The 17,223-nt window shown below is 42.2% G+C and overlaps 1 protein-coding gene across 3 annotated transcripts in view; it reads right to left on the reverse strand.

Annotated features, from left to right (window-relative positions):
* Positions 1–10,070: 10,070 nt before the first annotated feature.
* The window catches only part of LOC115176586 (DENN domain-containing protein 4B), a 39,670-nt gene continuing 32,517 nt past the window's right edge, over positions 10,071–17,223 (reverse strand). For 2 of the 3 annotated variants that reach the window (XM_029736658.1, XM_029736659.1), the window contains exons 22-27: positions 17,048–17,210; positions 16,709–16,948; positions 16,498–16,597; positions 16,243–16,408; positions 13,965–14,023; positions 10,071–13,857 (exon numbers count right to left, since the gene is read on the reverse strand). In XM_029736658.1, the coding sequence (XP_029592518.1) occupies positions 13,712–13,857; positions 13,965–14,023; positions 16,243–16,408; positions 16,498–16,597; positions 16,709–16,948; positions 17,048–17,210 (874 nt within the window). In that variant the 3' untranslated portion in view covers positions 10,071–13,711. The remainder of the gene's footprint in view (positions 13,858–13,964; positions 14,024–16,242; positions 16,409–16,497; positions 16,598–16,708; positions 16,949–17,047; positions 17,211–17,223) is intronic. The other variant, XM_029736660.1, reaches the window with a different exon arrangement.

Here is a 17,223-nt window from a genome sequence, read left to right on the forward strand (position 1 = left end):
CTAATCCAAGTTTAGCATTTTAAAAGGCTAATTGATCATTAGAAGAGTATTTTGCAATTATGTTAGCACAGCTGAAAACTGTTGTTCTTTTTAAAGAAGCAATAAAACTGGCCTTCTTTAGACTAGTTGAGTATCTGGAGCATCAGCATTTGTGGGTTTGATTACAGGCTCTAAAGGGCAAGAAACAAATAACTTTCTTCTGAAACTCGTCAGTCTATTCTTGTTCTGAGAAATGAAGGCTATTCTATGCGAGGAATTGCCAAGAAACTGAAGATCTCGTACAATGCCGTGTACTACTCTCTTCACAGAACAGCGCAAACTGGTTCTAACCAGAATAGAAAGAAGAGTGGGAGGCCCCGGTGCACAACTGAGCAAGAGGACAAGTACATTAGAGTGTCTAGTTTGAGAAACATACGCCTCACAAGTCCTCAACTGGCAGCTTCATTAAATAGTACCCGCAAAACACCAGTCACAACGTCAACAGTGAAGAGGCATCTCTGGGATGCTGGCCTTCTAGGCAGAGTTCCTCTGTCCAGTGTCCGTGTTCTTTTGCTCATCTTAACCTTTTATTTTTATTGGCCAGTCTGAGATATGGCTTTTTCTTTGCAACTCTGCCTAGAAGGCCAGCATCCCGGAGTTGCCTCTTCACTGTTGATGTTGAGACTGGTGTTTTGTGGGTACTATTTAATGAAGCAGCCAGTTGAGGACTCTACACTGTATTTCTGATCAGTTTGATGTTATTTTAATGGTCAAAAAAGTGCATTTCTTTCAAAAACAAGGGCATTATCAAGTGACCCCAAACTTTTTAACGGTAGTGTATATACAGCTCATTCAGAAAGTATTCAGACCCCTTGACTTTTTCCACTTTTTGTTACGTTACAGCCTTATTCTAAAATTGATTAAATAAAACATTTATGCAATTGTATTAAAAATACAAAATATTTACATAAGTATTCAGACCCTTTGCTATGAGACTCGAAATTGAGCTCAGGTGCATCCTGCTTCCAATGATCATCCTTAAGATGTTTCTACGACTTGATTGGAGTCCACTTGGTAAATGCAATTGATTGGACATGATTTGGAAAGGCATACACTTGCCTATATAAGGTCCCACAGTTGACAGAGCATGTCAGAGCAAAAACCAAGCCATGAGGTCGAAGGAATTGTCGGTAGAGCTCCGAGGAAGGATTGTGTCAACGCACAAATCTGGGGAAGGGTACCAACAAATTTATGCAGCATTGAAGGTCCCCAAGAACACAGTGGCCTCCATCATTCTTAAATGAAAGAAGTTTGGAACCACCTAGACTCATCCTAGAGCTGGCCACCCAGCCAAACTGAGCAATCGGGGGAGAAGGACCTTGGTCAGGGAGAACCCTATGACTACTCTGACAGAGCTCTAGAGCTCCTCTGTGGAGATGGGAGAACCTTCCAGAAAGACAACCATCTCTGCAGCACTCTACCAATCAGGGCTTTATGATAGAGTGGCCAGACTGAAGCCACTACTCAGTAAAAGGCACATGACAATCCACTTGGCATTTGCCAAAAGTCACCTAAAGGACTCCCAGACCATGAGAAACAAGATTCTCTGGTCTGATTAAATCAAAATTGAACTCTTTGGCCTGAATGCCAAACATCACAGGAGGAAACCTCAAACCATCCCTACGGGGAGGCATGGTGGTGGCAGCATCATGCTGTGGGGATATTTTTCAGCGGCAGGGACTGGGAGACTAGTCAGGATCGAGGGAAAGGTGAACGAAGAAAAGTACAGAGAGATCCTTGATGAAAACTTGCTCCAGAGCACCAAGGACCTCAGACTGGGTTCAAGGTTCACCTTCCAACAGGACAACGACCATAAGCACACAGCCAAGACAACGCAGGATCGGATCTGCAGAGAAGAATGGGAGAAACTACCCAAATACAAGTGTGGCAAGCTTGTAGTGTCATACCCAAGAAGACTCTAGGCTGTAATTGCTGCCAAAGTTGCTTCAACAAAGTATGAGTAAAGGGTCTGAATACTGTAATATCTCAGTTTTTAAAAAAAAAATACATTTGCAAACATTTCTAAAAAACTGTTTTTGCTTTGTAATTATGGGGTATTATGTGGAGATTGTTGAAGAAAAAAACAATTTAATACATTTTAGAATAATGCTGTAACGTAACAAAATGTGGAAATAGTGAAGGTGTCCGAATACTTTCCGAATGCACTGTATATAGATATATATATATATAAATAAAACTTGACACCCAGCATCCTAACATGTTATGACACGGGCATAACCATGTCATGTCATAACAACTGACATAACTTGTCATAACCTGTTATAATACTGTCATGACATATCAAATCAAATTGTATTTGTCACATGTGCCGAATACAACAGATGTAGACCATACAGTGAAATGCTTACTTACAAGCCCTTAATCAACAATGCAGTTAAGAAAAATAAGTGTTAAAGTATTTACTAAAATAAAGTAAAAAAGAGATGAAGAAAAAAGAACAAAGAAAAAGAAAAAAGAAAAAGAAAAATATCAAATAATTAAAGAGCAACAATAAAATAACAGTAGCGAGGCTATATACTTGGGGTACCGGTACCGAGTCAATGTGCGGGGGCACAGGTTAGTCCAGGTAATTAAGGTAATATGTACATGTAGGTAAAGTGACTGTGCATAGATAATAAACAGAGAGTAGCAGGCGGTGATGCAATCAGTCAGGATGCTCTTGATGGTGCAGCTGTATAACTTTTTGAGAATCTGAGGACCAATGCCAAATCTTTTCAGTCTCCTGAGGGGGGAATAGGCGTTGTCGTGCCCTATTCATTACTGTCTTGGTGTGTTTGGACCATGATAGTTCGTTGGTGATGTGGACAACAAAGAACTTGAAGCTCTCAACTGGCTCCACTACAGCCCCGTCGATGAGAATGGGTGTGTGCTCAGCCCTCCTTTTCCTGTAGTCCACGATCATCTCCTTTGTCTTGCTCACGTTGAGTTGAAGTTTGTTATCCTTCGGGAGCAGGACAAGACACCCTCTTTTTGATTGATGACTGACTGTACGTGATAGGCCTATCTGGCATTATGATGGTCATAATGATTCTTGACGGTGTCATAAAGTCTATTTTCTTGATCAAAGTAAAGTGACACAGGATAGTCATAATGCTTCATGACAGTGCCATAAAGTGTATTTTCTACAAGTTATTTAAAATATGATGAAAAAACATAAATGTAAAGAATTCACCACAACAACAAAGGATTTAAGAAACAAACTTTCAAACGAAAGGAAACTTCTTAGCAGGGGATAAACTCATTTGAATAAAGTCATCATGTTGTACCTCTTTGGTGTTTTTTTCTCTCCTAAAAAAAGTGGATTCTTGATGATGAGAAGGGGAAGCATATTGTACTGCAGCTTTACTAAAAACACAGTCATAGTAGCTACAAGCAAGTTGAAGGTCTGTTGAATGAAGACCATTCACCAACTCAAATCATCTCATCATCTCAATTCCACCAGCCTCAAAGAAGTTCTCAACCTTGGGTACAATAACGAATGTTTAAAAAGAAAAACACATTCAGCCACCCTCTGCCCCAACGGTCCTCACTATGGCTCCATTACCAAAGCTGTTGGAATGGAATGTGGTGCGGCTCACAGCAGGACAGACCAGCCAATTAACAGGCATCAGCCCCCCAACACACACAATACGCACCCCTCTTAAGGGAGAACAACAGGCTAGTAGCAGTGTGCTATTCATTAGGTGGTCTTCTGTTCATATAAAGGGATCTAATTGGGGATCGGTCCAAGTGGGAATGGCTGGTCTATTATGAGGGAGATATCAACATGCAAAACAAGGATCTGGGAGGAGAATGAGATGCGTGTTTTTTTTAGCCATCTGAGGGAAGAGGCATAGATCCTACCTACACACAGTTTTTTGTATCTTCTTAACTAGCTCATTAGTAAGTATCTCAGTGACTGTTCCTATCCTAATCCCCCTGGTTCTCACCATCATTAAATCTGCTCCTCATCATCTGAGGAAGGGGACCGTTTTACTCTTCTATGTAATGGTAGTGTCTAATGAAAGTAAAATGTTGTATCTTTTATCAAGTGAATGAATGAGTATCTATAGAATTGTTTTAGATATAACAAAAGTATACTGTCTTCAGAATAGCAGTTAAAATATAATACTATTGCGCAATAATACTTAATAGACGTCTTACAAAAATGAACAGATCTTCTGGTCACTCATCCTACTCTAAAATCAAGCTTACTGTCCCATGCTCCCCACCCACAGTACAACTTTTATTAAACTCACCATACAATGTACTCCCCATTACATTTTTTTTTTACACATCTTGAACACCAAATATAATGTTTTACACAGTCTTGTAAGGGAGTGAAGGTGGTCATGCTTGCCAATTTTACTGGACAGCATCAATCAACTGTCCCCCATGGGCTCGTTAAAACTATACTGCAGCTGTATCAGCATCTCATATCATATATTCTCCTAATCTGGCCATTAAAGTTGCTAGGGAGATAGAAAGGACATGAAAAAAATATATATAATTAGGGGTCTGGTCCAACTGGGAATGTCCAGAGATATGTACATGCAAAGAGTCAGAGAGAAACAGACACAAAACATGTCCACCCATTCCAGTTTTTAAAAAGGTATAGACAGTCCCCTCTCAGCCCACACCCCTTTGTGATTTTCTTAGCTAACTCATTACGCAGCCCAATTCTGATATTTTTCCCACTATTTAGTCTTTTGACCAATCACATCAGATGTTTCACATCAGCTCTTTTTCAGAGCTGATCTGATTGGTCAAAAGACCAATTTGCGGAAAATAAATATCAGAATTGCGCTGCCTGTCTAAGTGCAGCTTTTGTGATTTCTCATAATCATCCTGGTTCTTCTCACCACCATTAAATCAGTTCCTACTGAAAAGGTACCTTCATCTGCTGAGCCCAGTATGTTTAAATCTACATACTGCAAGTATCATATGGTGTCAATGTGTACATAATGTTCTGTAGACTCGTAATGAAGCCGATCAGGCTTTACTGTGCAACATCACTCAAATATCCCTCATTGACCATAAACCTCTGTGTGATGCAGTAGGTTTAAGAACAAAACATCTAACCTCATATATTGTCCTAATCTAGTCAGTAAAGGTTGGTGTCACAGAGATCAGATGGCTTGAAGATGGTTGTTGCTATGGTATTACAGGTCTGGACAGTGCGAAGTTATCCATGTCTTATCGATCAGTGAGAGGTTATTATGTCTCTAAGGTCTCTAAGGGCAACAACATACATTTCAGAGTGTTTCAGGATTTTATAGAAGAGAAGATAAACTAGTATTGTCTGTTTGGAGTATGTTCATTTACTCAAATCGGTCAAATTCATATTTTGTAGCACATACAATTCTGTATATGTTATCACAATTGAAAGGAATTCAGGGCTTCAGAATGGAGTTACTTTGGATTCAACATTCAAATTACAGGGATGCTCAACACTCACCAAACTGACATGAACCTTCAACCTGTAATGCATCAGATGATGTGAATCAGTAATCTTACCCTGCAGGTACATCAGCTTATAATAGCCTATAATATCTCACCCAAGAGGAAATGGCAAAGGGCATTTCAATCGATAGGAGCACTTTATCCTCCGTAGTATGCATACAGAGACTAATAGAGTTATTCCCAGGCCTCTGTGGTTAAACAGTGAGCAGTAAGCATGGCTGTACTGAGAACCCTCTGTAGCTCATTGTCTGCCCAGCAGTAGCAAAGCTTTATCCTGTTAGCCACATAATGGGGTTTAGGGTTTCACATAGCGACGATCACAGTGGTCTAATCTGAGCTGGCAAGACCACCTCTCACTGTATGCATATGGCTCAGATTTTCACACCATTCCTCTCTACCAGGCTTGTGGTCATGGAGGAAATAGGATGGAGGAGAGGAGTAGAGATAAAGATGAAGATGATTTGCTTCCTCACCTTTGACATTTCCCCAATATTTTCTGCACCAGACTACATCAGGAACTACATTCCATTTCATTGAATAGTAAGTCATCAGAAAATAAACAAGCTGAAGCGTATAAAGAACACCAAAAAACAGGGGGCAAAACAACCCAACACCTTTTTGCCAAACCGCCAGCGAAAAAAGACCACTTTGATATATGTTCTTGAAATAAAGGTGTCATGTACTGACTTATACTGACAGTGGAATAAAAAGGTCCATGGCAACTGGACCAGATGAATTGGTTTGGAATGTATATCCCACTGGGCTGATACAACTTCTGTACAATGTAGATCAGATAGAGCTTTAGTGTAACATGACACCGCTACCTAACCTTATGCAGGATACAATGATCTTATACTGATTATGAGTATATATATATATATATATATATATATATATATATATATATATATATATATACATACACACATACATACATACACACACACACACACACACACACACATATATACATATACATATATATGTGTGTGTGTATATATATATATATATATATATATATATATATATATATATATAGTGGGAGGACGTTACTTTTTTTTCTGAGTTTAGGTATGTGTGTGTGTGTGTGTGTGTGTGTGTGTGTGTGTGTGTGTGTGTGTGTGTGTGTGTGTATATAAACAACACAATGTAACTCCAAGTCAATCACACTTCTGTGAAATCAAACTGTCCACTTAAGAAGCAACACTGATTGACAATACATTTCACATGCTGTTGTGCAAATGGAATAGACAACAGGTGGAAATTATAGGCAATTAGCAAGACACCCCCAATAAAGGAGTGGTTCTGCAGGTGGGGACCACAGACCACTTCTCAGTTCCTATGCTTCCTGGCTGATGTTTTGGTCACTTTTGAATGCTGGCGGTGCTTTCACTCTAGTGGTAGCATGAGACGGAGTCTACAACCCACACAAGTGGCTAAGATAGTGCAGCTCATCCAGGATGGCACATCAATGCGAGCTGTGGCAAGAAGGTTTGCTGTGTCTGTCAGCGTAGTGTCCAGAGCATGGAGGCGCTACCACGAGACAGGCCAGTACATCAGTAGACGTGGAGGAGGCCGTAGGAGGGCAACAACCCAGCAGCAGGACCGCTACCTCCGCCTTTGTGCAAGGAGGAGCAGAAGAAGCACTGCCAGAGCCCTGAAAATTACCTCCAGCAGGCCACAAATGTGCATGTGTCTGCTCAAACGGTCAGAAACAGACTCCATGAGGGTGGTATGAGGGCCCGACGTCCACAGGTGGGGGTTGTGCTTACAGCCCAACACCGTGCAGGACGTTTGGCATTTGCCAGAGAACACCAAGACTGGCAAATTCGCCACTGGCGCCCTGTGCTCTTCACAGATGAAAGCAGGTTCACACTGAGCACGTGACAGACGTGACAGAGTCTGGAGACGCCGTGGAGAACGTTCTGCTGCCTGCAACATCCTCTAGCATGACCGGTTTGGCGGTGGGTCAGTCATGGTGTGGGGTGGCATTTCTTTGGGGGGCCGCACAGCCCTCCATGTGCTCGCCAGAGGTAGCCTGACTGCCATTAGGTACCGAGATGAGATCCTCAGACCCCTTGTGAGACCATATGCTGGTGCGGTTGGCCCTGGGTTCCTCCTAATGCGAGACAATGCTAGACCTCATGTGGCTGGAGTGTGTCAGCAGTTCCTGCAAGAGGAAGGCATTGATGCTATGGACTGGCCCGCCCGTTCCCCAGACCTGAATCCAATTGAGCACATCTGGGACATCATGTCTCGCTCCATACACCAACGCCACGTTGCACCACAGACTGTCCAGGAGTTGGCAGATGCTTTAGTCCAGGTCGGGGAGGAGATCCCTCAGGAGACCATCCGCCACCTCATCAGGAGCATGCCCAGGCGTTGTAGGGAGGTCATACAGGCACGTGGAGGCCACACACACTACTGAGCCTCATTTTGACTTGTTTTAAGGACATTACATCAAAGTTGGATCAGCCTGTAGTGTGGTTTTCCACTTTAATTTTGAGTGTGACTCCAAATCCAGACCTCCATGGGTTGATAAATTGGATTTCCATTGATTATTTTTGTGTGATTTTGTTGTCAGCACATTCAACTATGTAAAGAAAAAAGTATTTAATAAGATTATTTCTTTCATTCAGATCTAGGATGTGTTGTTAAAGTGTTCCCTTTATTTTTTTGAGCAGTATATATACATACACATACACACACACACACGCACACACCTAAACTCAGCAAAAAAAGAAACGTCCTCGCACTGTCAACTGCGTTTATTTTCAGCAAACTTAACATGTGTAAATAGTTGTATGAACATAAGATTCAACAACTGACATAAACTGAACAATTTCCACAGATATGTGACTAACAGAAATGGAATAATGTGTCCCTAAACAAAGGGGGGGTCAAAATCAAAAGTAACAGTCAGTATCTGGTGTGGCCACCAGCTGCATTAAGTACTGCAGTGCATCTCCTCCTCATGGACTGCACCAGATTTCCCAGTTCTTGCTGTGAGATAGATAGATAGATAGATATCTATCTTATCTATCCTATCTATCTATCTATCTATCTATCTTATCTAAAACCTGCAAGTTCCCAGACATTTCTGGGGGGAATGGCCCTAGACCTCACCCTCCAATCCAACAGGTCCCAGACGTGCTCAATGGGATTGAGATCCGGGCTCTTTGCTGGCCATGGCAGAACACTGCATTCCTGTCTTGCAGGAAATCACGCACAGAACGAGCAGTATGGCTGGTGGCATTGTCATGCTGGAGGGTCATGTCAGGATGAGCCTACAGGAAGGGTACCACATGATGGAGGAGGATGTCTTCCCTGTAACGCACAGCGTTGAGATAGCTTGTTGTCATTGCAAGCTCAGTCCAATGATGCTGTGACACACTGCCCCAGACCATGATGGACCCTCCACCTCCAAATCAATCCCACTCCAGAGTACAGGCCTCGGTGTAACGCTCATTCCTTCAGCGATAAACGCGAATCCAACCATGTGTTTGTGCCCATAGGCGACGTTGTTGCCGATGATGTCTGGTGAGGACCTGCCTTACAACAGGCCTACAAGCCCTCGGTCTAGCCTCTCTCAGCCTATTGCGGACAGTCTGAGCACTGATGGAGGGATTCTGCATTCCTGGTGTAACACGGGCAGTTGTTGTTGCCATCCTGTACCTGTCCCGCAGGTGTGATGTTCGGATGTACCAATCCTGTGCAGGTGTTGTTACATGTGGTCTGCCACTGCGAGGACGATCAGCTGTCCGCCCTGTCTCCCTGGTGCGGTGTCTTAGGTGTCTCACAGTACGGACGGTGCAATTTATTGCCCTGGCCACATCTGCAGTCCTCATGCCTCTTTGCAGCATGCCTAAGGCACGTTCACGCAGATGAGCAGGGACCCTGGGCATATTTTTTTGGGGGGGGTTTCAGAGTCAGTAGAAAGGCCTCTTTAGTGTCCTACGTTTTCATAACTGTGACCTTATTTGCCTACCGTCTTTATGCTGTTAGTGTCTTAACGACCGTTCCACAGGTGCATGTTCATTAATTGTTTGTGGTTCATTGAACAAGCATGGGAAACAGTGTTTAAACCCTTCACAATGAAGATCTGCAAAGTTATTTGGATTTTTACGAATTATCTTTGAAAGACAGGGTCCTGAAAACGGGACGTTCCTTTTGAGTTTATATATAATATATATATACGCACACATACATACATACAGTGGGGGAAAAAAGTATTTGATCCCCTGCTGATTTTGTACGTTTGCCCACTTACAAAGAAATAATCAGTCTATAATTTTAATAGTAGGTTCATTTGAACAGTGAGAGACAGAATAACAACAACAAAAATACAAAAAAACGCATGTCAAAAATGTTATAAAATGATTTGCATTTTAATGAGGGAAATAAGTATTTCCCTCATTTCCCTCAGTATTTCAATAAGTATTTCAGCTTTTCAATACTTCAGAGGAAAGATGGGTCAGAGAATACTATTTGAAGATGTAATTTAGAGCCGCTCCAATACTATTGTTAGACATAGAGAAAATCATACATTAAATCACACAAAACGGAACTTTGGGGAATCTGTTTGTATTTTCCTTCTATAAAACAAGACATTTACAACTGAAGTCACATCCATATAAATTACAACAGCAAACACAATATATTTTAAATACAGATTTCCTCTCTTCATTTCTTTGCCCACTTGACCAATTATAGGACAATGTAAATGTCCCTTATATTCACTTGCAGTGCATTGAAATAGTGGCCATAAATGTAATATTGCCTAAAATGGGGAACAAATCTAACTGCCTTATTTTTATAATCTAACTCTGGGCTGGGAAATCTCAAATTATACACCATTTTATCAACCTACTATCTATAGTTCACTACTTTCGACCAAGAGCCAAATAGGGTGTAATTAGAGACAGTGACGATAACTCAGTCTTAACTTTTAAACAGCATTCCCTCTTGAGTCTCCTTTACGTCATGACCACGGATATGTCATTTGAATAAACAGGTTCTCACCAAAGACATGTCATTTCCAAGACCAGGGTTGCCTTAGCCTGTTCAAGCCCAATTCCACTACCAATAGCTAGAACTGGACTCTGTATGCCCTACTGCCCTCTACTGGTTGAGAATGCTCAACGCTTCACTCCAGTCTGTATATCCCTGTTGACTGGATAGCTGTGTGCAAACAATGTCTCCCTTGTACTTTAATGATATATGGGTAGACTCACAATGATATCAGTGCCATCTGAAATATCTCACCCTCAGGTTAAGACTAAAATATGAGATATGAAAATTGTTCTTGCTACAACTTCACATCCCTAGTTGTAAATACAGCTTTACTCCCAGGTGGGACAATAATTTCTGTCACTCACACAATCTTCAAAGACAGAACACAAGGTATTCTCTCATGACTCTGCTACATAACACTGCAAGAACAAAAACAATAAATGACGGTAACAGAGGCATTTAACAGTGTGGCAACATTATATGAAATTGAAAGAAAATGAAAAGTCCATTGTGCAATTCATTTGTTTTCATATACAAAGCTGAACAACAAATAAAGTGTTAAAATAAGAGGGGGAAAGGCCTCACAGGTACTGTACATGAAAACAAGAACCTAGTAGGTAAGTATGTGCTCCACAGTGAAGTACCTTCCTCTCTTTAAACCCTTCCACTCAAGTGGATCTTCTGAAGTTCTTTGATCTTTGCCAACAATCCTTAACCCACTACTGGCCTAAATGTGAGGTGAATGAAAAACTGGTGATGGGTGACTCAAGTTCCATCCCAGTCTACTACTACTAAAGGTCCATCCCAGTCTACTACTACTAAAGGTCCATCCCAGTCTACTACTACTAAAGGTCCATCCCAGTCTACTACTACTAAAGGTCCATCCCAGTCTACTACTACTAAAGGTCCATCCCAGTCTACTACTACTAAAGGTCCATCCCAGTCTACTACTACTAAAGTTCCATCCCAGTCTACTACTACTAAAGGTCCATCCCAGTCTACTACTACTAAAGGTCCATCCCAGTCTACTACTACTAAAGGTCCATCCCAGTCTACTACTAAAGTTCCATCCCAGTCTACTACTACTAACAGGTCCATCCCAGTCTACTACTACTAACAGGTCCATCCCAGTCTACTACTACTAACAGGTCCATCCCAGTCTACTACTACTAACAGGTCCATCCCAGTCTACTACTACTAAAGTTCCATCCCAGTCTACTACTACTAAAGTTCCATCCCAGTCTACTACTACTAAAGGTCCATCCCAGTCTACTACTACTAAAGGTCCATCCCAGTCTACTACTACTAAAGGTCCATCCCAGTCTACTACTACTAAAGGTCCATCCCAGTCATTTCCTTGTGGACCATCCTCCCAGACAAATCACTCCCATTTAACACGGGAACAGAGGTATGAGATGAGGTAAATACGCATAAAACATGAGAAAACACATGACATCATACATACCATAATAAACCCCCTTCTACACGGTTTTCTTTTTTTCTTCTGTCAGCCACTTTCTGCAACAAATGCCTCAATCACTGAGAATCAGTTCTTGAACTGAGAACCCCCAATCACACTTCCAATTCACAAGAACAGTACAGGGAATTAAAAACACAATACAACTGATAAATCCTGTATGCAATATGTATGTGTGTCCATGTATGAAAAGTCCTTCCTGGTTATGATGTAGGGATGCAGGACTGGGGTTTTATAGGACTCGTCGATTCTCCTTGACTGTCAGTGTCTGTTCCCAGCCACACCCTCCCTCCACTTCCTGCCTAACCTAATGTTGCAGGCATAGAAAGACGCCTGAGCAGAGTTCCCACTTCCGTCAGGTTGAAAATACTGTATCCCTGAAAACCGGATGTTAGCATTTCTGTCGAGTCTGCATAGGCTATTTCCTGCCTTACCCAAAGTTTGACCATAGCTCCATTCCACACCATGAGCTGGAAAACACACACACTAAGGAAACCATAGTGATAGTGATCAAACCATTACATTGCTGATCCCCACTGCTCACCATCTGCTCCCAAAACCGATAGTTAATATCATACTCTCCCAAAATCAATAGGAAACATCATCCTTTCCCAGTCAACATCATCTCCCAGGTTTGACATCATCCTCTCCCAGGTTTGACATCATCCTTTCCCAGTCAACATCATCCTTTACCAGAGTTGACATCATCATTTCCCAGATTTGACATCATCCTTTACCAGAGTTGACATCATCCTTTCCCAGAGTTGACATCATCCTCTCCCAGGTTCGACATCATCCTTTTCCAGTCAACATCATCCTTTCTTAGTTGACATAATTCTCTCCCAGATTCGACATCTGAGTTGACATAAACCTCCCGAAGTTATCCTCTCCCGAAGTCGATAATCAATATCCTCCTCTCCCAGAGTAAACATCCTCGTTTGGATTGGCTGAGACTTGCTGAAGCAGTCTCATCCCAAAGTGATAGACTTTACCACCAATGTCCAGTTGACAAACTTCATTCCAGAGGGTGAAAAAGAGCAAGAGAGGCATGAAATGCAATCTAATCTAAAGGTTTTGACTGTGACTGATTGGTATGAACCCTTGCAATGTAATGTATGTGTTACAGTTCGATGATAGACACGTCCCATCACATCAAGGATCACTAGACATCTCCCACTCTTATGAGATTTTCTGTCTGAATGCATAGATCGCAGGTCGGTAATATGCCTTACATGTTGCATACGAATGAAATGCATGGTTTGACCTACAAACCAGTATGAGTTATATTGGTGAGGCAGAAGCCATGTATATATGAGCAATGAGCAAAGTCCAAAGGGGCTGGGTTGTATGTACCAGGTCCAATAATCCCTGTAGCCAAACTATAGGACGGGAGGCTTGTGTTTAGTTGTTGAGGAAGCTGTCCAAAGGCCAGTTGCACAATGGAAATGAATGAAGGTCAAATGTAGATATCGGGTTCACATAAACAAGGATAGTGAGGTATAGTTGCACAGTCAGGGGGCTTTTATAGTGTGGCCAAGCTGTGCTAGGTGGCAGCACAGCGGAGAAGTCCAAAGTGAAGGCAGAATTTTCTGTCTGTTGTTTTCTGTCTAGCTTTTCTCATCCCTTCTTCTTGGCAGCTGGGTATCAGTGTTCTAGGGAGCAGAGGCAGCAGCGATGGGGGCGGATCTGGATTGGAGTCGGTGGAGGCTGCAGGTGGTATCAGCACTCGAGGGGCAGCAGGAAGCTCCGTCTGCAGTCCACAGCCTTGGGGCTAGGTGGCTGGGCTCGCTTCCTGCGGAGCTCCTCGCGACCCAAGGAGCCACTCAGCCGTTGGTACGCAGCCTTGTATTTCTTATCAAACGCAGCTAAAAGACAGAGAAAGTGCTGTAAGCAATAAGCCTGGTTGGTCTGAAACTATAGTGAAGTTCCAGTATTCCAACTGTGTTTAAAGTGTCTTAAAGAGGCTGCTTACCAACGTGATCTCTACCCATGGCAGCCAGCGTGAGGAAGAGCATCTCTCTGTACAGACTCCTGGACAAACACAAAGTACTATCGATCACAATTGTGCAATCATATAACCAAAACAGTGCCTTGAGAAAGTACAGTATCATACCCCTTGACTTATTCCACATTCTGTTGTGTTACACCCTGAATTCAAAATGGATTAAATAGATGTTTTTCTCACCCATCTACACACAATACCCCATAATGACAAAGTAAAAACATGTTTAGAAATTCTTTACAATTTATTGAAAATGAAATACAGAAATATCTCATTTACATAAGTATTTATACCCCTGAGTCAATACTTTGTAGCACTTTTGGCAGTGATTACAGCTGTGAGTCTTTCTGCGTAAGTCTCAAAGAGCTTTCCACACCTAGATTGTGCAACATTTTCCCATTATTCTTTTCAAAATTCTTCAAGATCCGTCAAGTTTGTTGTTGATCATTGCTAGACAACCATTTTCAGGTCTTGCCATAGATTTTCAAGTAGATTTAAGTCAAAACTGTAACTCGGACACTCAGGAACATTTCACTGTCTTCTTGGTAAGCAACCAGTGTAGATTTGACCTTGTGTTTTAGGTTATTATCCTGCTGGTGAAAAGCAGACAATCAGGTATTCCTCTGTTTTTAGCTTCTTCCCGTTTCTTTTTTATCCTGAAAACCTCCCCAGTCCTTAATGATTACAAGCATTCCCATATCATGATGCAGCCACCATTATGCTTGAAAATATGGAGAGTGGTACTCAGTAATGTGTTGTATTTTCCCCAAACATAACACTTTGTATTCAATACAAAAAGTGAATTGCTTTGCCACATAATTTTTTGCAGTATTACTTTAATGCCTTGTTGCAAACAGGATGCATGTTTTGGAATATTTATATTCTGTACAGGCTTCCTCCTTTTCACTCTGTCAATTAGGTTAGTATTGCGCACTAACTACAATGTTATTAATCCATTCTCATTTTTCTCCCATCACAGCCATTAAACTCTGGAACAGTTAGGAACAACTGAGTTAGGAACGATGCCTACATCTTTGTAGTGACTGGGTTTATTGATACACCATCCAAAGTGTAATTAATAACTTCATCAAGGATATTCAATGTCATAATTAAAATGTTTTACCCATCTACCAATAGGTGCCCTTCTTTGCGAGGCATTGCAAAACCTCCCTGGTCTTCGTGGTTGAATCTGTGTTTGAAAATCACTGCTCAACTGAGGAACCTTACAGATAATTGTGTGTGTCGGGTACAGAGATTAAGTACTAAAAATCATGTTAAACACTATTCATGAAACTTATTATGTGACTTGTTAAGCAAATTTTTACTCATGAACTATATAAATGCAACATACAATAATTTGAATGATTTCACTGAGTTACAGTTCATATAAGGAAATCAGTCAATTTAAATAATGAATTAGGCCCTAATCTATAGATTTCACATGACTGGGCAGGGGCGCCCCTAATCTCTGCCCGCCCCTAATCAGAATGAGTTTACCCCCACAAAAGGGCTTTATTACAGACAGAAATACTCCTCGGAAGTCGGGTGTGGAGGTCCTGGGCAGACGTGGTTACATGTGGTCTGCGGTTGTGAGACCGGTTGGACGTACTGCCTAATTCTATAAAACGACGTTGCTTTTAGTTTTTATAAGCTTTTAGAGCTTTTAGTAGAGAAAATAACATCATATTCTCTAGTAACAGTGGACATTCCTGCAGTCAGCGTACCAATTGCACATCTGTGGCATTGTGTTGTGTGACAACGGCACATTTTAGAGTGGCCTTTTATTGTCCCAGGCACAAGGTGCACCTGTGTAGTTATTATGCTGTTTAATTGGCTTCTTGATATGCCACACCTGTCCGGTGGATAGAGGAGACATGCTCACTAACAGGGATATAAACAAATTTGTGTACAACATTTTAGAGAAATTTGCTTTTGTGCGTATGGAACATTTCTGGGATGTTTTATTTCAGCTAATGAAACATGGGACTAACACTTTACATGTTGCGTTTATATATTTTTTCAGTATATGTAGGCTTGCCATAACAAAGGGGTTTATTACTTATTGACTGAAGACATTTCAGCTTTTCATTTTTAATTCATGAGTGTGTAGGCCAGTGACAAAAAAAAATCAGTGTAACAACAAAATGTGAAAAAAGTCAAGGGGTGTGAATACTTTGAGGGTACTATTACTTACAAACACAAAACGCTATCAACAATTGATGATTCAGAGGCCCTTTCCTGCACTCACCTTTGTATCTTGGGCGTGCCTGGTTGCTTGGCAGTGGTTTCCAGGAGGAGAGTGATTCCCTTGTGTACCTCGTTCATGCCGACCCAGCGCAGCACTTCCTCCAGGAAGGCCAGGGTGAAGGGGTGGTTGTGCCTCCGCCAGCTGTGGTTCCGCATGGGTACGCCACCTGAGTGAGCGAGCGAGAGATGGAATTCATGAAGGGATCTGAACCTGTATCATCTTACTATTTCCATGTGAATAATGTGTTTATCTTACTATGCATCCTCCACAGGATGTAGAGGGGGGGCCAGTGGTCTGTGTCAGGGGTCAGTGTGTCCCACAGCAGCCTCACCCTCACTGCTGAGTTCTCTGAAGTCTGACATACACACAGACAGGAGCTCAACATCAGTATGACATTATGTATTGTAATATACTAATGCTAATAATTAATCACTAGGCCCCAAGAAAAGCCTGGGAGTGGAGTTACCTGTGCTAGTTGGTTGGCCAGCGGTGAGGAGCGAACCAGCTGCAGCAGATTGCTGGGCAGGCCCAGGCGATGGAAGTACCAAACCATGTTCCAGAAGATGATGGAGTGGCTGTCCAGGAGCTGGCCCTGTGCCAGCACCGCCTCACCCTCATTCTCCAGCAGGCTCTCAAGCTCCTTGCGCAGCACCAATGGGCTCAGGTAGGCCACCGTCACCTGGGGCGACCCGCCCACCGATGAACCCTGGAATCAATAACACGTTAACTGTGGGTATAGCTAGACTGAATATTTCCCAGAAGCCAACAGATAAAGATGAGAAATAAACCAGTGTTGGTAGAGTACCATGGTAGCGCTGCTGCTCTCAGAATAACTGCTGGTCTCAGAGCTGGAGTCCTCACTCACACCGTTGTGACCCAGGATGACCTCTTGGTCACCAGGGGACTTGGCTGCGCTCTCCACCTCCTCCTCCATGTTCCAGTTGGTACGCTCCAGGCTGTGGTGAGCGCTTTGTTAGTCAA

The sequence above is a fragment of the Salmo trutta genome, chromosome 37 (assembly GCF_901001165.1).
Source record: "Salmo trutta chromosome 37, fSalTru1.1, whole genome shotgun sequence".
Lineage (NCBI taxonomy): Eukaryota > Metazoa > Chordata > Actinopteri > Salmoniformes > Salmonidae > Salmo > Salmo trutta.